This window comes from Marmota flaviventris, chromosome 6, assembly GCF_047511675.1.
Source record: "Marmota flaviventris isolate mMarFla1 chromosome 6, mMarFla1.hap1, whole genome shotgun sequence".
Taxonomy (NCBI): Eukaryota; Metazoa; Chordata; class Mammalia; order Rodentia; family Sciuridae; genus Marmota; species Marmota flaviventris.
Genome location: NC_092503.1, coordinates 139,809,394 through 139,835,519, shown reverse-complemented (window position 1 = coordinate 139,835,519; position 26,126 = coordinate 139,809,394). Strand labels below are relative to the sequence as shown.

At 39.8% G+C, this 26,126-nt stretch overlaps 1 protein-coding gene across 9 annotated transcripts in view; it reads right to left on the bottom strand.

Moving 5' to 3' along the window:
* Fars2 (phenylalanyl-tRNA synthetase 2, mitochondrial) overlaps window positions 1-26,126 on the bottom strand; it is a 513,853-nt gene that overhangs the window by 460,190 nt on the left and 27,537 nt on the right. For 5 of the 9 annotated variants that reach the window (XM_071613658.1, XM_071613657.1, XM_071613662.1 and 2 more), the window contains exon 2: window positions 10,208-10,293. The exons of 2 other annotated variants lie outside the window; for them this stretch is intronic. Coding sequence is in view for 2 of the 7 variants with exons in the window: in XM_071613662.1 (XP_071469763.1) it covers window positions 10,208-10,293 (86 nt within the window). In the remaining 5 variants the exon portion in view is untranslated. Of the gene's footprint in view, window positions 1-10,053; window positions 10,103-10,207; window positions 10,294-21,997; window positions 22,115-26,126 lie in introns of all 9 variants that reach the window. 2 more of the 9 variants (XM_071613661.1, XM_071613655.1) reach the window with 2 other exon arrangements.

Sequence of the window (26,126 nt, the reverse complement as noted above, 5' to 3'; positions counted from 1 at the left end):
CAATAAACATTGAAGCTTCTATGAAAAACATTATATATAACAAAGACAAACATATATGTGTTTTAAAAATGTAAATGTTTAAATTATACATAGGCAAAAAATGAAAGATAATAGGTTATAAGTGGTTTATATTCAAATAGAACTTAGGTAAGTTTTCTTTCAATTTTTCCACATTTTCTAAATGTTTTAAATCAAGTTTATCTTTCTCTTAACATGAAAGAAAATGATATTTCCTTCAAGACCAAGCAAAGTCAAAAGGTATGTACCCAGCATGCTAAAGAAGAGTACATATCAACAGCATGGCAGTAAAGCTGCTTACCTTTTTACTGAATAACCACATTACCTGTTACTACACAAGATAGTGCAGAACTAGATTTTTAGGCAAGCATAGAAAAATCATCACATTTGCTATACTACAAGTAGGATGAACTATATCATCTATGTGCTTTCCCATAAAGACAGTGCTTACATAACAGGTCACCCTGGGTGTGTTTCACGGGCTTACACACACTAGCACCATGTAGTCAAACCAAGGACAAAGGACTCTAACCCTAAGTTGCAGAAACATAGTAAAAGCCCCCTGAAATGTAAATATCCATAAATTCCAAACCTGATTACCCAGTAGCTCTAACTACTGACAGCTTATGAGGTTAACATCAATTTCAAGGGGCCTCAAATCACAATGAAATGAGCAGGTTCCAGTCATCTACAAATCATTCAAATCCCAGGGCAGACATCACATGGGCTGTTAAAAGAACCAGTAGACTGTTAATTCTCTTTGTTGCTTTGTCTCCTCAATTGTTTCACTTGACATTCACCATGAAAACTTCCCTCATCATTAATGTGTTTAGCTTTAGAATTTCAACTAAAACCAAACGTGCACATCATAATGGGGGTAAGGGGTTGAAAAGAAGAAAAACCACCACACAGTAGATGCAATATTGAAGTTTAGATTTCAGTCACACAAGAGAAATCAAGAAGCTCAAAGTTAGTGCTCCCTTGACAACCTTAAATCTCCACTCTGGGCATATGGATTATAATGAGAGTTTTATTAGGATCACAATTGTGGCAAATACACACTCAAATCATGTACCATATCTAACAATGAAACATTCTCCCTTTAAAAACAAAAGAATACGTTGGCATTCAAACCCAGAAATAATCCAAAGCTGTAATTTTGTATGGAATTAAATTTTGATTCCACACAGTCTCTTGGCACTCAATACAAACCTCCAGGCCTGTACCACTCTGGGCCCTATCTGATTAGGACACTAAAACCACAATCTCTGAACTCATTTGCTGTGGTCACACAGCAAAGTAAATTCTAAAAATATACATCTGTAGAGGGCATGGTAGGTGTGGTGTAAGCTCAACTACCATCACAAGTTCTCCCAAAAATGCTTTTTCACCCATGGTGAAAAGGATGCCAAACTAGAGATCAAGAGATCCTTTTCAGTCACCTGCCATCTATGTGACCTTAAGGAAGATACTTCATCTTTATGGACTCAACTTCCTCATCTGCAAAACAAGGCAGTCTTGTCAAATGGCTTGGGAGGTTGCATACATGAGTCAGAGGTCTTTTCACATGACCTTCTCTAAATTCCCCTGCTGAAATTTCTTTTTCCTTTACCCCATGAAGTCTGCTTGAGGTTTTGCATGTGAGCACAAGAACTGCAGGATCCTGTTACTAACCATAGAGCTTTGGCAGAATGTTCAGGACCTTGAGGATGAAATGATAATTTCCCCATTCATTCATGGCGAGACATAAAATGACCACATCATAAACAAAATAATGCACTAGACATTTTATAGGTAATGCATAAAAAATTAGTAATTTTAGAAGGTATAAGCCCTACTTTAAGGCACTTAATGTTTATAATCCAATTGGAAGAATAACAAATAGGAAAAAACTTCAATGACAAAAGTCAAAACAAACTGCTAATTAATCATACTACTTTTTCCATTGAACATAGGTATGACCTCAAAATCCTTGTAGACATAAGCATTCCATTCAGCAATCAAAACACTATCCTTACCATTTAAGGTTAGGTGAGGTACTCTCCTGAACAGTGGTGAGGTACTTCCAATGCCCTCCCCTGCTGATCCTACCAAACTCCTCTGACTTCCGCCTCTACTTCTAAATCATTAGGTACCCCCCACCAAAGTAAGGAGGCACTAAGAACCTAGTCACAATGTCTACGTCATTTCATAGTTGTTGACTTTCAAAAGTACAAATCCCAGGGAAACAGGAAACATGGAACTTGTTTTATCCCATGTCTAGCACACCACTCAACTAAACAGAATTGGGTAACTATGATATTGATATTTGACACCTAGTATACTGTCATTAGTAAGCCCAATGCATGGTGCCACAGAGGTTTAGTTCTAAACACACACACAATTCCTCCTCTTCTGCTGTGAGCGGCTTCAGCACTAACCCTGGCTGGCCATCTGGGAAACAAATGCCTTTGTGATGTTCTTGTAAACTGGCTCCACTCTTCTGGAAAGAATCTGGCAATACGTTTTAGAAGCCATAAAAATGTTTATACCCTTGACCCATTAATGCCATGCCTGGGACTCTAACACAGGAAACATTTTAGAACTCAAAATATAGAAATACTATATATATAAAGATATAACTCAAGATAGTATTAACAATTTAAAAATGTTGGAAGCAACATACTAGTCAATAATGAGTTAAATAATTAATGGTGTAGCATCACAACAGAATATTATGCAATCATTAAGATGGTAACTATGGAGATTATGCAGCGATAGGGAAAATATACAAAACAACTGATACAACTATGAAAAATCATTGGAAGAAATTTTTAAAATGGATAACGATTGTTTTTAGATAGTGAATGTAAATTCCTATTTCTAAGCTTCTTGTAATACTGTTTTGATGCTTTTTTAATTAAAAAATAATCTTCTATGATTAATGTGTACCTCTGATATCAAGAATAAAGAGCCCAGGAACCACCTTACCTAGAGAGCGAAAATGACCATCAGCATTCCACCAAAGCACAGGGCATGGGGGGCTGTAACACACAGAGCAGTTTCAGGGAACACCACCTGGAGGTGTTGCGTGCCTGTCAATGATTGCCAAAAAATGAGCAGTGTCCATCTGCTCACCCCAGTCAATTCCCTTTGTTATGAGCATCCCAAGGCAGAGATTTCCCCAGGTGCACCTCACGTGCTGTCAGCTTAACTATCCATTTAAAAAATTTATGTGGGGTCACACAGGGCTACACAATCATTTGGTTAAAGAAACGGGTCCAGATTTTCACATTGAGAGCAATGAGGAATGTCTACAGTTAGGAAAGCAGAAACTGCAATTTCCTTCCAGTGAAGCAGAGGCGTTGGCAAATGATGCGAATGTGTAAAACAAGAGTCACGGCAGTGCCGGACTGGCCTCTCCAAGGCTGACACAGGGTAGAACACCTGGCAGGTAAGGACATGTCTTCAATCCTAATAAACATTACCCATCAGATGGATACAGACTTCACCATGGGGCTGCTAATCCCCACATGGAGATTCAGCCCTGTGCCCACCCCCAGGGACCAGCCCCACCCAGGGAGACCTTAAGAGCTCCAGTCCAGCCTTGGGCGCTGCTCATGCATTCTCACCCTCATCCCTGTGCACCTCTGTACCCAGCGTCCATGACAAGACCTTAGTCAGGGACACTGGGGTACAGAGGTGCACAGGGATGAGGGTGAGAATATCTGTATCTTAACATCTCTGTGTGTGAGACCAGAGAAGAAGCAAAGCAAAAAGGTTCAGATGCATGTTTTGAAGTCACAGAGAACTGACTTAAAATTCAAGTTATGTTACTCTGCTCTGCAGCCATAGGAAAATTACCTAAACTCGCTAAACCTCTGTTTCTTCCTCTGCAAAATTTGTACCTATGCCAAAGTATCATTACAAGGTTTAAATGAAATAAATGTAAACCCTTATTAATGCTGAGTAAAAGTTTGCTATTCTGTGTCCTCTCTTCCTTAGTAGCTGGCATCTCGGGTGTCCTCTTCCTCCACCACCCCATCTCTCGAACATGAATAGCACTGTCCACTCTGTCACGAAGCTCTCCTCATCCTTACCACAGACATAAACTCAGCTTGCACTCAGGAAGCACTCCACTGTCCGAACCAAGGCATTCTTGTTTCTGAACTGTGATGAGGCTCCACTTGCCCACCAAACTGAGGATACACACAGCAAGCATTTCAAAGCCTGGATACCAGGGCCATACTGCTGGGCTCAGGGCCCTGTTCCTTCACTCACTGTTCATGTGACTTAGGACAAACGGTTCAATCTCTGTGCCTCAGCTCCACATTTGTACTAGAGATACTAACAATGTCTTCCTCCCGAGATTGGCTCAGGAGTAAGTGTGTTGGTGAAGCTCTGAAAACTGTGCTCACACAAAGGACACTGGCTTTTTTTTTTTTGACTCCAACTCCATACATGAGTATTTAGACCAGAGGAACTTAGAAGGCCTATGCCCGCCCACATCACAAGATAACCAAACAGCTTTGGTATTATCATGAAGGTGACACAGGCTCTCTAGAGCAGAGGCTTGTGATCCTCTAAGCAGTCCCCAGACCAGCATCAACAATATCTGGAGGCTGATTAGAAATGCAGAGTCTCATCCCTATCCAGCCACAGCACAAAAGTCTCCACCTTAACACTCTGCGGACACAGTAACCTGGGGTTCCTGTTGAACAACAGAGGTCTGGGGTGGGGCCTGCGGCTCCCAGACCACACTTGGAGGAGCCAAGCAGAGAGTTCCAAAGAGGAAGTGTGCCAAATGTGATAGGACTGTCAACTGGAGTCTGTAAATGACAAGAAGGGTAGATGGGGCATGACTGATAACCGTGGAAAAATGCATAGCTAAGAAAATAAACGGCAGGCAGTATAAGGAGCTCCTTGGTAAACTCTCCAAAGTGGGGATGTGCCATATTGAGCTTTGTTTTCTCAGCTGAATGCTTAACACGAAGGAAATGTTCACTGAGACCATCTGACACCAACTTTTATTTTTGTGGGGTTCACCAATTTAACCCCAATTTGAAGAAACTGGAATAACTTTTTTGTTTTAAAAGATCAAAATTGTTTCCTATTTGTTGCCCCTTCCGCCTTACCCTAGCATAGGTTGAGCAACCCTAAATCTGAAAACCCAAAACTTTTCAAAGTCTAAAAATATTCAACTGTCAATATGACTGCCCAGGTGGAAAGTTCCACAACTGACCTCGTGTAACAGGTGGCAGACTAAAAGTGCACTAAAATTGTTGTATAAAATTACCTTCAGCTTATGTGTACACAAAACATAAATTAATCTCATGTTTAGACTTGGATCCCATCCCCAAGATCTCTCATTATGCATAGGTAAATATTCTAAAATCTGGGGGGAAAAAATCAGAAACCTAAAACATCACAGGTCCCAAACATTTCACATAAGGGACACTCAACCTGCATAACATGTGACTCTATAATTCCTACATGAAGATGATACAAACTATTCTGAATTTTTTCCCTTAGAAATGACGCTGTTTTTTCTGGGCAGTGGTGCATCTGTAATCCCAGCAGTCAGGAGGCTGAGGCAGGAGGATACCAACTTCAAAGCCAGCCTCAGCAACTTAAAAAGTGCCTGTCTCAAAAAATAAAAAGGGCTGGAGATGGGGCTCAGTGGTTAAGCAACCCTGGGTTCAATCCCTGGTACCAAAAAAAAATAAAATAAAATAAAGAAATGATGCTGGCTTTGAGACAGGTATGGTGGTATACAATGATAACCCAATCCCAGCAACTCAGGAGGCTGAGGCAGGAGAATCCCAAATTCTAGTCCAGCCTTAGTAACTTAGTAAGACCATATCTCAAAATAAAAAATAAAAGGAACTGAGAATGTAGTTCAGTGGCAAAGTACCCCTGGGTTAAATTCTCATTATCAAAAAAAAAAAATATGTGTGTGTGTGTGTGTGTGTGTGTGTCCACACACACACACACACACACACGCGCACACATACATACATACACACAGATATACATACATACATACACACACACACACACACACACACAAACATACATACATACATATGCAAGGCCCTGGGTTCAAATCCAGTGCATTCACATATAAATGAGTGATTCTGACTTTGAAAGACTCAGGAGGCAGGATGGGGTGGGGACCAAGGACTAGTAGAACATCTTCAAAAAAACAATGGGCTGGGTTTTTAGAGAGAACTTGCTGCTACCTTGCTACCATTTTCCTTTCAAATTCCTAAAATATTAAAACCTAAATTAAGAAATCAGAAAAAAGGGCCTCATTTCTATAATCTTCAAGCTTTTCTCAGTGACATACATAACTAACCACCCCCTGGAGGTCAAGAACCTGGGAATAAATACAGAGAAGGAGGTAGGGGAAATAAATGAGCAAAGATTAGAAAACTCATGCCAACTGATCCAAGAACCCCTTGAAGTTTTCCCCAGGGAGCAGAGTCTTCATTTTCTGAGACTTCAAAATGACCAGATGCCCCTGCCTGTTATCTAAGCAATCTGTCTCTCTCATTCAACAGTGCCCCCTACCCAACCCCCCACCTGCACACACACCTGTCACCTCAGTAATTAACTAAGAGAAGAAATCTGCACAAGGGTAAGAGGAGAGTTATCTTTCCAGTGCCCACAACTATTAGAAATCATCTAAATGGGAATGTCATGCCCAAGCCAGTGTGCTTCTCTTTGAAAAGAGTAAGGAGGATCAGCAGCAAATGTCCCTTCTAAGACTTCCTTATAAATCAGAGAGAGAATTTCGATCATGTCACTCTGAATCAGCAGCCAAATATGCCTAAAAATATATATAACACTTAGAGTTGCTTATAATATATGTACTTGTACATGCATACATAAGCACACACACATAAAGTCCAGTCCCCCTCCATATCTGTGGGTGTTCCATCCATGGATTCAACAAACTATGAGTCAAAAGTACTTAGGGAAAAAAGTTACATCTGCACTAAACATGTAAAGACTTATTTATCTTGTCATTATTCCCTAAACAATACAGTGTAACAGCTATTTACCCAGCATTTACATTGAGCTAATTATTATAAGTCACATAGAACTGATTTAAAGGATGCAACAGGGTGTGCGTAGGTTATAAACAACTACTACATCACTTTACATAAGGAACTTGACCATCTGTGGATTTGGTATTTGCAGTGGTCCAGGAACCAACTTCCAAACACATGGTAAGGGATGACTATGACTCTCTCTCTCTCTCTCTGCCCTAGCTATATCAAAAATGATTTTAGAGTGGGTAGAGTCCTAGTCCTCAGATACTAAAGTAACCCAGTCATTTTCTACAACTCAGGGAGGTCTCTAACACATACAGAACATACATATGTACATCTTCCCTCCTCCAACTACTGACAGGGCTCTCATATACAAACTGAGAACAAAATAATGACTTTTTAAAAAATTTCACAGCAAATCACTCATTATTAAAACAAAATCAAAGCGAGGAGAATAATTGTTTCTACCAAGCTCTAAATCTCATCTCCAAACTCTGATATACTATCAAGCAAATAACCTTAAAGCACAGTCCAACATACCAGGGACCTTAGGGAAAGCAGCATAATGCCAGATACATCACATTCCCAGGGCCCTAACAGTTTGTTTAGACAAAGCATTCCTCCACACTGAAGAACCCTCAGATTCAGGTAGGTAAAAGAAATGAGATATGTAGAAAGGACACAAAAGACAAGGAAACTAACTTTCACCTAAAAGCCTTATGATCAAATGCCTTTACCCCAAAAGCCAATATTCCTCCCAGGCCTGTCACTCCCAAATTCCTGGGAAATCTGTAAATCTTAGAGTTACTATCCATTTACTCACTTATAAAAAATACCTTTGCACTTAGCCTATGTAACAAAGTAAAGAGGGAGATGATATTTTAAGAAACATATGACCTAGGGTACGATCCAACATTATCTACTGATCAGATAATGGGAACTATACCATTCTTTAAAGATTCTAACACTGACCAGACAACCATAAATGGCCTTCAGATAACCAGACTGATATCATCCTCACATACCTTCTCATGCCCACCCCTCATCAAGTTTCCTTTAAAACAAAGAGTGTGAGAACCCCAAAAGCATCTCATTGTCAAATGGCCCACATTCTCCCCTGAATGTGTCTCTGCTGTCCTAAATACATCTTTGGGCCTCTAAAATGATGTATCTTTTAGTTCAGTTCTGCAACATATGTCAAGCACTCCACTCAATCTGAGTTGAGGCCCCTCTTTCTAGGAATATCTTGACTTTCTCCTGTGATAAGACTGACTATGTGGTTCACTCAAACATGCACCAAGATTTTCTAAATTATGATATGGCCAATTGTTCACATTACAGGAAAGTAGAAAGCACTATACCTATTTTCACCAGAGGAGGTAAGGTTTATGTGAGCAGCCTTCAGGAACTATCAGAACTATCACCACAAATGTCATCAAAGTCTTCAGATTACAAAATGAAACTACTGTCAAAATCCAGAAAGTGATCTAGAGCTTCCATGGAAATCTAGGAGAACGAATTATTGTCCTTCTATATACCTGAATGAAAGTAACTAGGTCTATCTTCCACAGCAGCAAGCACTAAAGTGTTTAAATACAAAGACACACTCCAGGAAGACAGGAAAATAACTTACCACTACAAATAAAAAAAGAGGAGGGGGAGGAGGAAGAAAAAGTGGTGGAGAAGGTGGAGAAGAAGTTCCCTTCTAATGTGAGTAACTCTTTCTAACAATATCAGCTACCAAGGCTACTCAGAACACAATATTTTCGCATGTTTGTCACGGTAAAACTCTTACAACCTAAAACAAGGTATTAAAGCAAAATGGTCCTACATCAAGCTATATACCAGAATCATCTCAGAATCCTCAAAAACTTCAGCAGTGGCACATACATCAGATCAATCATACCTGAGATGGAACTCTGGCATTTTTTTTCTTCCCCCCTCCAGGGCTGGGGATTGAACCCAGGGCCTTATGCATGCTGGACAAATGTTCTACCAATGAGCTACATAATGCCAATGAGTCAGTTGGCATTATCATTTTTAAAAGTCCCTTCCCAGATAGACTATAATGTGTCATCATAGCTGGGAACCACAGAATTAAAGATTATTTTGAAGGTATCTTCCAGATCAGAGAATTTGTCTTAGCATGACTATAGGCCCTTGGCATGCTAGGACAAGAGGTCTTTGTCTTCCCTCAACCCTGGGAGAGATGTTGAGAACCAAGCACACCCAGGCTCCCCAGCTCAATGATGAGGCAGGGTCCAGGAGGCCTTCCATCTCTATTTTCAGGAAGCACCTCCTTGACAGCAATGTGAGAGGCATTAGAGACAGGCTGTGACATGAACTGGCACTGGCCTAGCTGAGCCAACATCCCGTAGGGATGGCGCTCCTTTCAGAATAGCCCTCTATGCTGCTTTGAGGGAGAACAAACAATCTATTAAAACATTAAGTAGAGCAATGCGTAAGTTTCAGAGTGTTGCTCCTTTATTAATAAAAGCTGGAAAATTCACTTTATCTACATAAAAACAAATCCTCAATGTTTACCACTGCTACCACCAGACTTCCCCAACTTAAATCCAGTTTTAGATACTTTCCCCTTGGTTTTATTTAAAAGCAAACTTCTGACAGGGATGGATAGAGCAGAGCTGTATTTTAAAACTCCACTGGAATCAATACTTATTCTAATATTTTAAGCCAAGAAAACATCACCCAAGAAAGATAAAAAGAAAATCAAACATGTTGCAGACATTTTTTTAAGATGATATTATATATAATAAGATTTTAAAGCATGAATTGGAAAAGCAGAGAAAGGCTATATAGAGACATTTAAAGATTAATACTTTTTAAAAGGACTTTCATTAAAAAAAATGACTTTTTGGTTAATTTTAAAAATGCTTCCCAACATGAACTCTGAAAGCAGGCTTTGAATCCAGGCTTGGACACTATCAGACAGGAGGCCCTTAACCAAGTCCCTTACCCTCTTTGGGCTTCATCTTACCTGTATGTCACAGGAATTAAGTTTCAGGAGTTGAGCTGATGAGTTCAAACTGCAAAGTGGACATGTGACCTCCATTAACCTCTGTGCAGCTCACTTCCTTTCCCTCTGTGCCTCCCTCCTGCCTCTGTAACATTAAAAGGTGAACACTACCCACCTCTTGCGTAGAGAAACTGGAACTCTGTGCACCGCTGGTGAGAAAGCAAAATGATGAAGCAGCTGTAGAAAACAGTACCCAGGTCCCTAAAAAATAAAATTTAAAAAAATTAAATATAAAATTACCATATGATCCAGCAGTTCCACATCTGGCGCTATATATATATATAAGACTGAAAGCAAGGACTAGAATAGGTAACGGCACACCCTTGTTCACTGAAGCATTATCCACAATAGCCAAAAGGTGGAAGCAACCCAAGAGTCCACAGAGACACGAATACACAAAATGTAGTCTCTACATGCAGTGGAATATTTTTCAGTTGAAGAAAACTTCAACACAGGCTGCAACAATGGATGAACTTAGAGCACACTATGTCAAGTGAAATAAACCAGTCACAGAAAGACAAATACTGTATGATTCCACTCACAAAAGCACTTAAGAGTTGTTAAATTCATAAAGATAGAAAGCAGAATGGTGGTTGCCAGGGTTTGAAGGTAGGGAGAAACAAACAAGAGTCAGGGTTTAATGGGTACAGAGTTTTGGTTTGAAAAAACCCATTCTAGGGGCTGGGGTGGTGGCTCAGTGGTAGAGTGCTCGCCTAGCATGCATGAGGTACTGGGTTCGATCCCCAGCACCACATAAAAACAAACTAATGTATCCACCTAAAACTAAAGATACATAAATAAATAAATATTTTTTAAAAAAGAAAAAAACCCATTCTGGTGGTGACAGTTGCACCACAATGGGATACATTTACTATATACTTACAAATGGTAAGAATTTTTATGTCATGTATATTTTACCAAAATAAAAACACAAAAATGCATTATTTATTCATTTATTCAGATAATGGAGATTGAACCCAGAGGCACTTAACCACTGAATACATCTCCAGTCCTTTTATTGTGAGACAGCATCTAAGTTACTAAGGGTTTTGCTAAATTGCTAAGGCTGGCCACAAATTTGCAATCCTCTTGCCTCAGCCTTCCAGAGTTGCTGGGATTACAGGTACGTACTACTACCATACCTGGCCAAAACACTAAAATTTACATTCATGAAAAAATAAGAAAGAATAGTACTTAACTCCACATCTGGATATATATATATATATATATATATATATATATATATATGTATTTTAAAACTCCACTGAAATCAATACTTTATATATATATAATATATATATAATATATATATAATATATATATTATATATATATACTCTAAGTTTATATATATATATATAAACTTAGAGTCATAAGTATTAGATATGTATAATCCTTAGAGTCATAAGGATTAACCACCCATAAACTGTGCAGTACATAGCATATGCCTAACACATGAAAGTCTTTCATAAATATCAGCTCATGTCTTGCTTTCCTGCCTCTGTGGTTCACTACATTCCACACTGCAGTGTCTTCACCTCTTCGAGGGAGCTCTATGCCTTCTACAAAGAGATTCTCCACACCTGGGCTTCTTTATAGCAGAAATTCTCCTTCATTGCAACAAAACATCCACTCACATCAGATGAAGAAAGCCATTTACTTTCTCAGCTGAATCTTCACACATTACATAAAGCTGAGATGACCACATGAAAACCAACTGGGTTCACTGTATTTCCTAAATGTTTGCTATTAGTCAAAAAAAACAAAAAATTCGTAGGTTAAAGCTATCATATAGATGTGAGAGGAGAAAACAAAGTCTTGCTATTCATTAATCCTGTTTCACTTTTTATCACAAGCAAGACCATTTTACCACTCTTGACCTTTCTCAAAAATTTTTTGTCCCTTCCTCCCCTTCTACACACTTGTCCTGGCTTCTTCCTTGCCCTTTCTACCTCCTCCTAAGTCAGGGATCCCAAATTCAAATGCCTAATCACAAATTTAATCACCCAGCCACATAGAAGAACTAAATATAAATGTAAAAATAAGACGTGGTTAAACTGAACTACTTAGAGTCTTACAGTATCTAAGTAAAAATAAAAAAACATACCTCATCTAGGGCCTGTGCATTATATTTATAAATGTACAAAAAAAATTACTCTAGACACTAGGTGATAAAATACACAAGTCATTCCTTTGCACACACACGTGTGTCATTTAAACTTTTTTTTAATGATCCAAGAAGTTTCATACACTAATGAGATTCATTTCCTTGTAGTACTTCTCACCTGTGGCAAACCTGCCACCTCTAATTTGTTTTAAAAGGAATTTTAATCACCTAATCAATCAAACTCCTGACCTTCAGCCTTCCTAGACACCTCACTGTGGTCAAAACTGGCACTAAAAATTCATGTTGTAGCTGCTCTGTTGTCCGCAAGCTCCAAAATGCCAATGATGTGGATATAATTTGAACAAACCCTCTAAGAGACTGAAAAACTGGTAAATGAAGTCTCTAATTTTTCTTCTACCAAGATTCTTTAAATAAATGTAAATACTATTAAGTAATAATTTTTTATCCATTGGGGTTTAAAGACTTATAAATAATCTAAGTTTTTACATTGTCCATGCAGTCTTTTTATCACAAAAATCACATGGCCCAGTTTAGGGCTTCAGTAGTTCTCATTCTCTATGCACATATACAGAATGGCTGAGTGACATTCCTTCCAACCCTACCTCCTCCCTTCTAGCACACACAGTCCTAGCTACATAGGCTTCCCTTTCTCCAGCTTCATCCCTCACCCAGGGAAGAGGAAGTATTCTTCTTGCTGAGGCCAAAGCCTCAAGGCTCAGTCACTAGGGCACAGAAACATGCCCAAATTTCTCCCACTGAAGTAAAAAGCACTCCCTCTCTTACCAGCCCCATCCAGTCACAGCCCCATTTCCTGGCCTCGTGTATCTTTCCCAGGAACACTGAGACTTAAACATCGCACACCTCTTGTCTTCACTTTCTCATCCATCTGCGGCTTAACCCAGTGAATGCTAGGGCCTACTCCACTCCCCACGGGAGCCATTTCCAAGTCTTGCCAATGACCTATTAGGACAATCAACAGCCTCTTTTCAGAGCTTATGTTATTTGAACTCTCTGCAGCATTTGATGCTATTGGTTACACCCTCTTCAAAACTGCCTTCCCTCAGTTTTTAAGGCCTCTCTTCCTGCCATCCTTGCACCTCTCTGAACATTCTTAATTTCCATCAAGAATCCATGTCTTCCCAACATCAACACCAGTCAGTGAGCTCACAGTTCCATCACTGGCTCTGTTACTACATACCCTGTTCTGGTTCCATCTACCTTTAAATATAATCAGCATTAACTGCCAGTCATATACAAACAAAGTTCCCTCAATTCCAGTCTCTCTCAGGCGATCCGGCCTATACATGCCCCTGACTGGGCAGGACTTCACAACTTGGGTATGCTTGGGCATCTTACACCCAATGCATCCAAAATCTGCTACCATCTCATGCATTTACATAGATGAAGGCTCCAAACCACTACCTGATTACCCACCCTCCCAAAAAGTGGGAGGCATCTTCTAGTCTTCCTTCTCCTTTATTCCTCAGATCCAGACAGTTGCCAGGCCTTATTGCTTCTAATTCCACATCTCTCTGGAATTTGCCTATCTTTCTGTCTCCTCCAATGCCACTAGCTCAGATCTTCACCGTAGATCACACATACAGTTCTCCAATGAAAATCAATATGTGTGCCTCTGATGAGCAATCCAGGTTGCTGATAAAATGATCAAGCCTTAGCTGGGCATGGTTGTTAGAACAAAAAGACAGGCTGGATGCAAACTTCACAGATCATTTCAGCCTTTATTCAGGAACAGAACTATACCTACAGGAATGTACCCACTTTCCTGGTGGAAAATGAGCCACTGAACAAAGGAAGGCACTGAGCTTCTGTAGGTTATACTGAGAGGTGACTTAATTAATGAGGATGTCAGCTTGGGCACTCAGAAATTTGGGGTCTGTTTTACTGGGTGAAATAGGAGGGAGTCTAGGGTCAGCAGTCAGTCACTGGGATATATCTTACTAGACTTGATGGAAAGCCTGGGGTCAGTGGTTGGTATCTGAAAAGGACTTGTTTAGGGAAGGATTAATGCTTTGGCCTCTTCCCAGAGACTGTCTTTCTAGATTTGATGGACACCTCCTCCCCAGGGTTTGTTTTATCACCAGGAAAAAATGTATTGAGAAAGGATCAACGCTCTCAATATATGGCTTTCCTTCTCACTCCCCTTTTCCCAGGTCTCACTATTGGGGGGGGGGGGGGGTTGTCATTTTCCATAACTAATAATGGTGGCAATCATATGGTGGTGTGGTAATGGCCTGCTGAGAGTCATAGCTGAGTCCGAATGACGCATGGCATTTTTGCCAGTACGGAGTGGTTGAGAGGTGACGCCAGCAGGCCGTTGGGATGATGATGGTTTTGTTGAGCTGTGTATGTTAGACCCCTGCTGTCCACCTCGGCCTGCTCCTTTGGAGTTCTAGCGGGGATTCCCAGAGAGTTCCCATAGGTTGGGGAAGTGCCAGGGGAGGGATTTCCGGTCTCCGCGTGGCATTCGGTAGAGTTCCCGGGGAGCGTGTGTGCAATGTGCTGGTGGAGTTCAGAAATAAAGTTTGTTCCTGCTTCAGTGGCTGGATTTGTGCCCAGCCAGACTGCAGCAATGGCCTGTAATCCCAGTGGCCCAGGAGACTGAGGCAGGAAGGCTTGGGGTGTGATTCAGTAGTCCCTAGATTCAAACACTGGTGCAAAAAAAAAAAAAAGAAAGAAATTATCTAAGTCTTATAAGGTCACTTTTCTGCTTAATACTCTTAGAAAAATCTAAATTCTTTACCTTCATTCCTGAATATCTAAAAAAGCTCATGTCTTTTTAGTCACCTCTCACCAAATATCAGCCATACAGACACACATGCAAATACAACTTCCTCAGCCAAGGAAAGCCCTCCCACCCTTTTTGCCCAGTTAACTACTGCTCATCCTGACAACTACCATGAGAAAACCTTTGATGTTCCCAAGTCAGGAAACTGCCTCACAGCACATACATATCTGCCTATCTAGCAGTGATCCTCCACGTAACAGATTTTGTTGTAGTTGTTGATATATTAATCTCTCCCATGAGATGATGAACTTGTTGAATGGAGGAAATATGTCATCAGACTTCATATATGAAAAAGTAGCACATATTTGTGAAATTAATAAATGAATATTCATAAGGAAACCTTATTATACAAACTTATTGAATACCTAGAATTCATGGGGAGGGGGGAGTAGTTAAATCTCTAACTCATTAGCAGTACTAGTAGGAATAATTGGTTATTTTTCAAAAGACAGATCTTAAGCTTCTTTTTCCTAGAAATTATAATTCAATGGAGATTTTCTTTTACTCTCAAATTGAGTATTTTAGGGATTTATTTGGGTCACCCAGCCTCTCAGGCCTCTTCATGTGCCTCCTGCCCAACCCTCTGGCACTCAACCTTCAGAGCATGGCTTGAAGCAGTACTGAATTTTGAAACAAAGAATAGAAAAACTCATTCAAAAGTAGTATTCTATTAAAATCTTATCAAATTAAAGAACTAAGAATGAAAGTGAAGATTCCTAGGCCGGATAAAACCAAGTTTCCTACATTAGACCATAATAGCAAGAATGAACTAATCAAAATAAATAGGCACAGGGGCAGGTGACGTCTAGCAAAGCCTTTTCCTAAGGGTGAATACACATCACACCATATGAATCATGCCTATTTCTGACAGTGAAAAGAATATGAAATGGTTATTTATATATGGTACGTGGGTTTACTTGGGGTCTTTTTTTGAGATACTGAGAAAAAACCTCAAACATGCTAGGTAATTACTCTGCATCTGAGCTACACCCCCCAGGCCTGGAACATGCTTCTAACAACATATCTGCAAAGAAATTTTCCATGTAAGAAGAGCACAGGGCTGGGGCTGGGGCTCAGCGGTGGCGCCTTGCCTAGGATGTGTGAGGCACTGGGTTCAATTCTCAGCACCACATAAATATTTTAAAAAAAAAAGGTCTATCAACAATTAAAAAATAAAAATAAATTTAAAAAAAAGAAGCGCAACAACACAGCCTCCATTCTGCAACTGTTTAAACCCACACCCAGAGAGATAAAAAGGGGGACTTGCTAAGGTTGATCTTGATTATCTTAACCAATCACAAGGCATCAAAACAGGCATGTCAACCTTGAGTTTCTGTATTTCAAATAGAAAAACTGAGCCACATTCACCATGAGCACATTCTACATGAAACACTCTTATGTTACTTTTTCCCTTTATTTATTTATTTTTATGTGATGCTGAGGATCGAACCCAGTGCCTCACATGTGCTAGGAGAGCACTCTACTACTGAGCCACACCCCAGACCTAAAACTCTTTAAGTTATTTTGTCTAGGCTGTCTTAAACTTTAAAAATTTAAAAATAAATATATTATGTATCTTAAATTGTCAAAAAATAGACATGTGAATTACTTTGATGATCTTTTGTCCCACTGAATTCGCAATTCCAGTGGTAAAAAGGCCATGAGTAAGGAATCATGAGTTAGATGAACAGAACCTGGCAGTTTTGTGCAGAATGTGAGAGAAACCTTTGCATGAGAAAACATAAGCCTGTAAGTATTACTAATCCCTCCCCAACACATCCAATCATCTGCCATGAGCCAGCAGAAAGCAGGTATGGAGGTTAAAAAATATCAGGCCCTAAGACTTCTCTTTTTTTCCATTTTTTAAATTCTTTTTTGATATACATTAGAATGTATTTTGACATCTCATATATGTAGTATAACTTATTCTAATTAACATCATATTCTTGTGGTTGTACATGATGTGGGCCCTAAGACCTCTGTTGAAGGTTCCAGACTCCTAAGTATAAAAAAAGAAAAATTTTGGCTTAAATTTGGAAGTTGATTCATATTATACATTAAAAGTGCCATTAAGGTATTTGATCAACATTTCTTACATTTTTTTAGGATGGTAGTTATTGCTGTTAAATTGAATCAACCATCATAATTCTTCCATTCCAAGGGCATATCAATTCCGAAGAAAATGTAGCACATAGGAGAAACATACTCCTTACAATATTAATGTCAAGAGTTAAACATCTTAAAAGTTCAACCTAGAATAAATGAGTTGATGCTTTTGCTTAATACATGGGATTTAAGAAAATAATTTTCATGTGTCAGGCATGTCTTTTCAGGCTATTATGGGGAAGCTGTCGAAATTTGTTCTTATAAATAAAATACCTATTGCCATTCACACCATTCATAAAAGCTACTTACTATAATGTAGGGGAAATACAAAATTATTATATAAGGGTAACACATAAATTAAAGTGTACAACTTTAAATATGTCAAAATGAACCCCAAGATTATGTAAAATTATACTAAACTAAGAAAAACATTTTAAAAGTATACAACTTTTAAAACATTAAACAGTTTGTTACTCTAGAAGAGAACAAATGCAAAGGCTCATTTAAATCTATAAAAGCAGTACCTTGAATTAATCTGGAACTCTTGTAATTAGCTTAAAGAAGTGTGCATGTGTGGTGTGTGTGTGTGTGTGTGTGTGTGTGTGTGTATATGCATGCACATGCACACATCTCACAACTGCCCTAAAATTACCACCACTTTGTTTTGAGGTGCTGGGGATCAAACCAGTACATGCTAGGCAAGTACTCTACCATGGAGCCAAATACCTAAATCCCAACTTTTTTCCCAATGATGGAAATGGAACCCAGGGCCTTATGCATGGCACACAAGCACTGTACCACTGAGCTGCATCCCCTGTCCTAGCAACATTTTGATGATGGAATTAAAAAAGACTCCATAACTATATTGCCTAAAATCAGAGAGTGAAATAATGACAGACTAACCTGTAATTGATTTCTCCCACCTATGTATTAAAAAGTCAAGGGAGGGCAAGGATTGTAGCTCAGTGGCATAGCACTTGCCTACAATATGTGAGGCACTGGGTTTGATCCTCAGCACCACATAAAAATAAACTAATAAAATAAAGGCATATCATCCATCTACAACTACAAAAAAAATTTTTTTAAGTCAATGGAGAAGGATTTTTTCTTTATCTTTTAAGAGTATGTTCTTTAGTAAGGTACAGTGGCACACACACTGTGATCCCAGAGAATCTAGAGGCTAAAGCAGGAGGATCCCAAGTTCAAAGCCAGCCTCAGCAAAAGTGAGGCACTAAGCAACTCAGTGAGACCACATCTCTAAAAAAATATAAAATAGGGCTGGGAAGGGGCTCAGTGGTTCAGTGCCTGAGTTTAATCCCTGATACCCTTAAAAATGAAAAAGTCATTGGAGCAGGATATTTCCTTATCCCTAAAGAGTACATTCTTTAGTCAGGTGCAATGGCACACACACACTGTGGACCTAGAGAATCAGGAGGCCAAAGAAACAAGATGGCAAGTTTGAGGCCATGCTTGGTGACTTTACAGGCCCTGTCCGAAAATAAAATAAAAAAAGGATGAGAATGTGGCTCATGGGTTCAGAGTACTCCTATGTTTAATCCCCAGTTCCAAAAAATAAAAATAAAAAAGTTTGTTTTTTAATTCTGTGAAGAAGACTGCAAGCTCCCTAAGAGGAGGGACTTGTGTCTGCGCCAAACCTCACCTCCTACTATCACCAGCACCTAGAACAGTGCCTGCCACAGCATTTTTTAAAATATTTTTTTAGTTGTCAATGCACCTTTATTTTATTATTGATATGTGGTGCTGAGATCAAACCCAGTGCCTCACACAGGATAGGCAAGCACTCTACCACTGAGCTAGAAACCCCATCTGATAGCACATGTTTTTGTTAAGAAAATTTGGGAGAATGCAGCCACATATATTCAAAACCACAGGTCATGGCTATGTCCTAGAACACTTGTCATCAAATGCCACAGTATTAGGAAACATTTGGTGAGAAGATTAAGAGTATAAAGGGGAAGATAACCCTGACCTCACAAAAAGACATCAAAAGCTGCTGCTCCAAACTATTAACTGGAAATATCAAAAACAACGACAGCAAAAACTCAGGACAGATGGTTGGACAAGATACAGCAGACAAGCACTTGGCTCAGCACAGATGGAAAACAAGACCTAGAGAAGAAAATCTTGTTACCCAGTCATAACTGTGACATCACTAATGAGTGATGGGAAAGAACTTCTTGGAAGCAGTGATCTCCTGAGAGATGAAAGGAATGCTCTGAGACCAGGCAGGGTGGGAGTCAGAAAGAAGACAAAAACGAAAATGAGAGAAAGAAGATGTTATAGGAGAAGCTGTCAGACATCTACACTTGGTAAGCTGGAAATTCTAATGAGTAGAGGGCTCTGTGGTCTCTTGTCAGTCATCCCTATTCACTGACTTTTATAGGGTGAACATCTTTAAATTTCCCAAAGATGAGTTATCTCTTGGGAGAAAAAAGAAAAAAAAAAAAAAAAGCCTAGAGCTAACATGAACTGAAGTTAGCTTCAAGGGTCTTAAAAACATTTCTCCACTGATACTAATAATGTTCTTTTTTATTATTATTATTAGTTGCTCAAGACAATACATGTTCTTTCTGGAAGAGATTTACATGATCCAATCATTCATATACACAGAGCTACTGCTGAATCACAATTTGTGGCATACTTCCAGGTCCTCCAAGTAACATCACAGCCTCAATGCAAGCCAAGTCCATTCTGGAAGACTCTTTGTCTAGGAGGGGAGATGGATGAGATGTGGAAGGAAAGTATAGAAGAACTGAAAACTAAAAATTCTCTTTGGTGGGCTTCTACCAGGCCAGGAGGCAAGCTAATTGTAGGTTCAGGAGTAAGAAGTAGCAGCCAAAGGAAAACTGGCCATTCTAGTGCCAAGAAGGGAATGAGGGCAAGAGAAGGAAATACTGCAACTAGGAAGGAACCATCTTGGGAGGATTTAGGACCCTTACACAAGCAGTTCTGAGGATCAGAGCAGTGCCATCATTAGTGCGACTCCACCATTTCTTTTCTTCTCTCTTCACTTACCAATACCATCACTACCTAACACAAGGTACATAGCAAATGACGATGACCCAGCCTGACAAACTGAGCTGTTGGAGAAGCCAAGTTTGGCAAAGGAATGTCATGAACTCAATATACAAAATAAGCCACAACATACACTAAAGGACTTTATCAAATGCAGGAAATGTTCTCCTTTCCTTTGGAAAAAAAACTCAACATAAAAACATAATCAATATTCCCAAGTAATAAAAGACATTGTCAGGCTCTTCACTTGTGGATACCTCCTTGCTAGAGCTTAATGGAAGCCAACACAGGAACAGGTCATGGGTGACAACTGTGCTCCATAGACAGGGTCCGATCCAGGACCACAACCTCAGCCTTGCTCTGAGTTAGGTTTCAACAGGCCAGGCTTTCTGTATCAGGATTCAGAGAGGCATGTGCCTGGCACAGTGGCAAGAGGATCGCAAGTTCAAGGCCAGCTTGGGCAACTTAGTGAGACCCTGTCTCAAAATTTTAAGAATGGCTGGAGGTATAGCTCAAAGGTAAAACACTCCTGGATTCAATCCCTACCATCACCAAAACAAACAAACAAAAAAGCCAGAAAAGAAATGAGACCTAAAACTTTAAAAGATTGGGCCATTCTCTGAAAGATTCTGAAATTATACTAAAATTAATTTGGAAAATGAGATGTGGAAAATATTCCTTCTCACACACATACACATATAATTACAAAAAAAAATATAAGTATATATAATTATGTAGGTTACATATTATTCATATAATTACATATGCTATCTTATGTGCTGTACATATACTTATGCATATATACATAATTATGTATATTATATATGCTGCACATATGCATTTTTTATATGCAGAGTGACAAAGCAGGGGCACAGGGTAGGAAAAGCACATTACATTCTGAATAAAAGCATACAATTCTTAATGCCTTTATGATAAGCATTATGAATTACTGTAAATAAAGACAATTAATCAGATTATAGTTTTTTTTCTTGGAGGGGCGTGTGGTTACTAGGAATTGAATCCAGAGGTATTCTACCACTGAGCTACATCCCAAGCCCTTTTTATTTATTTATTTTTTTAATTTTGAGGCAGAGGCTCGTTAAATTGTGGAGGCCAGCATTGAACTTGGCGATCCTCCTGCCTCAGCCTCCCAAATAGCTGGAACTATGTGTGCTACTGTACCCACTAGTCAGATTATTACTCTATTTATGAACAATGGGAGAGGTAGTGATGTGATCTCCTTAGAGATAATCATTCCAATGTCCCCTATCACATGTACTAAATGCAAGCCTACAGAAATTAAATCATACCTAGAAAAGTGTACATGTCCAGAAATTAAGTATTTAGAAAAGGAAAAGCAAAAATCAGAAGGTTTAGGCTGGAGACAGAGAAACATCAAACGGGCAGAGCTTCCATGTTTGAAATGCTATCATGCAAGAGGAGGGATAAATGTGTTCTGGGTAGGCAGATGAAACCACAGGCAGGAAGGAGAGAGAAAAACAAACTACATTCCCCATATTTATGAACTTCTTAACAATCGGGGCCAAATTGGGGTGAAGGAGCCCCATGAAAATGGGCAGCATCTGAATAATATCAGGAACCCAAGGGAAGGAGGAAGAGTCAGCCTCTCTTAGAAGGGACTAGGGCACTGCTCACTGGGTGTGTGGCTTGCTGCTATCCAGTAGTCATCACTAAAGAAAGATACTCCAACATGGCCTAAGTGGTCTGACCAGCATTCAGAGACATTAATTCCTTATCCACCTGGCTCCTAATATCAAACCCCTAAAGGAGATATCACTAAAATCAGTATTCCCTGGAGAAAGAATGTACCTGTTGATGTGGCCTTGTGTTCAAGAAATAACTGTGGGCACCAACCACATGCAGAGAGAGCCCTTGATGGCTCCAGGTCCTCCTGCAGACTTGAAAAGTCTCTCGAAAGCAGTTCACCTAATACAGAGAGAACACTCATCAAAGAAAGTGTTGATAGGACTTACAGCATCCACTCTCCTCAGGAATCAAGTCACACCCTTCCATTAGCACAAGCCTCACGTTCCTGCACTTGGATCTTGCCTTCCATCTTTGCTCCCTCTGAACACACGCATGTTAATCCAAGAGAGGGACTAAGCTAGCGCAACGAGAGAGAACACATGCCACACTAGTGATAATGTCATCCTAGAAGTAGGGAGGCCAAAGAGGGAGGCTACCGGAAGACACTCAAGGAAGAAGGAAGACAAAGAGTCCACCAAGGAGCTGAGGTGACCACATGACTCAGGCTTAGTCACTCGCTACACACTGCTCCCTTAACTTGTTTGATCCTTGCGTCTGATACCTCTCACTCTTGACCATTTCCCATCTCAAACAAATCAAGCTTACCTCAAGCTCCCCACCTCTATAAACTCTTACTTTTTCCTCTACTCCATTAAGTTGATTTATTTTGGAGGGGGCAGGGTACCAGGAATGGAACTCAGGAGCACTTGACCACTGAGCCTCATCCCCAGCCCTATTTTGTATTTTATTTAGAGACAGGGTCTCACTGAGGTGCTTAGAACCTCACTGTTGCAGAGGCTGGTTCTGAATTCGCAATCCTCGCCTCAGCTTCCTAAGGTGCTGGGATTACAGATGTGCACCACCAAGCCCTGCATTTACCTTTTTGAAAAAGAAATGTACATTTGCTGCCTGCCTTCCATGTTGCCATCTTCCCTCTCGCTCCTCAGCAAGCATTCAATACATGCTGGAGCCAGGATCACCAAAAAAACCTTAGAGGTTACAAGGAACAGGAGCAGGTATGTCAAACAGAGAGTGACTTGGTAGAGCGGTGAAGACTGAGTTTATTTCAAGCATACTGTATTTGAGGTAAAGCAGAACATACCCATGTTAATCCAAGAGAGGGACTAAGCTAGCGCAACGAGAGAGAACACACGCCAAACTAATGATAATGTCATCCTAGAAGTAGGGAGGCCAAAGAGGGAGGCTACCGGAAGACACTCAGAGGAAGAAGACAAAGAGTCCACCAAGGAGCTGGAAGCACGGCTCCTAGCCTCACAGGCGTTGAGGAAGGAGAACACACTGGGAAAATGGAGTAACAACACTGGTCAGGGGGTGAAATATCACAGATAAGCTGAATAGAATGAAACACTATAAATTGTGTATGGGGGGTGTTAATCACTAGGAGGTTATCAATGATCTCTGAAAAGTTGTTTTCAGTTAAGTGTAGGATATAAACCACAAATTCACACTTATTCACCATGCATTCTTACGCTATACAAAATCCCATGTAAAATATTCACAGACAAACTCAGAAACCACTAGGAGAATACTACTCCTGGGCCAGAGCAGGCAGTGGGTGGCAGTCACACTAGTATACAGGGAAAATTAAAGACAAGAAATCTGTTCCTCTAATTATCCTATGAGCAAAACAGAAAAATCATATAATCAGCTCCCCAAACACTCTAACAGCATCTGAAAAAGCTGACATTCACTTTTATATTCTTCTATACTGGGGACTAAACCCAGGGGCACTGTACCACAGAGCCACATCCCAGCTCATTTCAGTATTTGAAACTGGGTCTTGCTAAATTGCTAAGGCTTGCAATCCATCAGCTGGTCTTGCTAAATTTCAACTTGCAATCCTCCTGCCTCAACCGCTTGAGTAGCTGGGGTTGCAGGTATACGCCACTACACCCAGAGGCATTCACCCTTGATTAAAACAAACTTTAAATAAAACAGGAATAGTTGACTGTTGTCTTAATATTATTCCAATATTAATTATACCAACATTACAGAATCATGATTTATGAGAAAGCACTAGAAGTATTCCATATAACTCCAAAATCTAAATTCAACAATGGAAATCAGCAGGGCTGGGGATATATCAGTTGGTAGAGTGCTTGCCTCGAATGCCCTGGCTCCATCCCCCAGCACACACACAAAAAAACCATCTATTATCAGGAAATTTCCCCCCAAAAAAATTACAAAGTCCTCTAAAAGTTATGAAAAGATGCTCAATCTCACTCATCAGAAAAATGCTAATTAAAAATGACAATGAGGGGCTGGGTTGTGGCTTGGCTGCAGAGCACTCACCTAGCATGGGCAATGCACTGGGTTCGATCCTCAGCCCACATAAATAAATAGATAGATAGATACATAGATAAAAGTGTTGTGTCCAACTACACTAAATATATATATATATATATATATATATATATATATATATATATATATATAATTACATATAAAAACACACACACATGTGTGTGTATATATATATATATGACAATGAGATTTTTTTTTAAACTACAGACCAGCAAAGTTCAAATCAGTAATACGCTGTTGATGAGGGTCTAAGAAATAGGCAATTCTGGCAAAACCTTATGGGAAGACAATCGGGGCAACATTTTAAATGCATGTACCTTTAATTCAGCACTACCACTTGCAGTAATATGAACCTACATATATAAACACCTCTCAGTATGTAAGCAAAAGAATATATGAACAAGGATATTCACTATATGACTTGTAACAACCAAAGAATTACATTTTTATTAACTGGGGACTGGCTAAGTAAACTAATAGAGGAGTGCTTCATGTATTAATACAGGCTATCTCCAAAATACATTGCTAGATGATTAAAATAAACAAGGTATTGATCAGTGAACATGAAGGATGGATGACCTTTTTAAATAAAAATGTAGTTTATGCATAAACATAAGAGAATGTGTAAATATTGGTAGGGTGAAACTAAAGGGCAAAGACAGGAGAGAGGCTGTTAGTCTGCTTTGTGTTACTGTAACTAATACCTGAGATAATAAACTTATAAAGAGAAAAGGTTTATTTTTAGCTCAAAATTTGAGAGGTTTCAATCCAGTTGGGCCCACTGCTTTTATACTTCTGGAAGGGAGGCTAAGCACATCTTGTCAGAAGCACGTGCTGGAGCAAAGCCATTTACCTCACCAAAGGCTGAGCCCCATAATACCCTGAGGGTGAGCTCCCAATGACCTAAAGATCTCCAACTAGGCCCAACCTCCTAAAGTTTCCACCTCCTCCTCGTTCTGGGGACTAGGCCTTTACATACAGGTCTCTGGGGGACATCCTAGATCCTAACTACAGCACTCACTTTTCATCATCTATACATTTGTACATATTAGAATTTATGCTATGTAAATCATGACCTAATCACTATAGTCATTACTGACCTTTTTCTCATCCCATTTGGGTCAGCCTCTGTATTTACAACTTCTTTGTCACTTTGGCCACTCAAACTGCAACTGAGTAAATGTGGACACCCTCGGCATCTCAACATTAAATAATTAAATTATTTTAACCACTCTTAAATAATTTACCTTCCCTGATTCACCTATGCACCATTCCCAGACAAGTTTTAAAAGTACAAGTTCATCAAGCTTCCAAAAGGCCAGGGTTCCACTAGGTTGATCCAAGTGCTGCTCAAGGGCCCAAGCCCTATTCTCCTCCACAGACTATACCACATTCTGCAGCTGAACGGATCAAGCCCTAAGCTCTTCCCCAGATCTAAGCCCAACTCTAGTGGCCTCCTCCACCAAGGCAACTCCATTTCACAGCAACTTCCTTCTCCATGTGCACTATCTAAATGGCTTGTGGCCTTCAGCAACCACTGTAGCCACCACGGATCTCAAGAACCTTTCTCCACTTAGTGTCCATTGAGGATTCATGGATTCCTCCTCTACATGCCGAAGACTGTACTCGTCTCAGGCCCTTAGAACAGGCAGCCCTACGTGCCTACTCACTGCTGCTTTCTTCCAGACAGGTCATGGGCTGTGTCTCCTGCTGCTGCTTAGTTTCCTAAACAAAGTTTACAATCCAGACAAGCCACCTGGTGAAGGTAACATTTTCTTTCAAATTTCCAAAATTCCTATTGCTCTTTAAATGACCAAAAGCCATCTTCAATTTATCAGTTTGAATGGTCTTGTTCTTCATTGTTGCC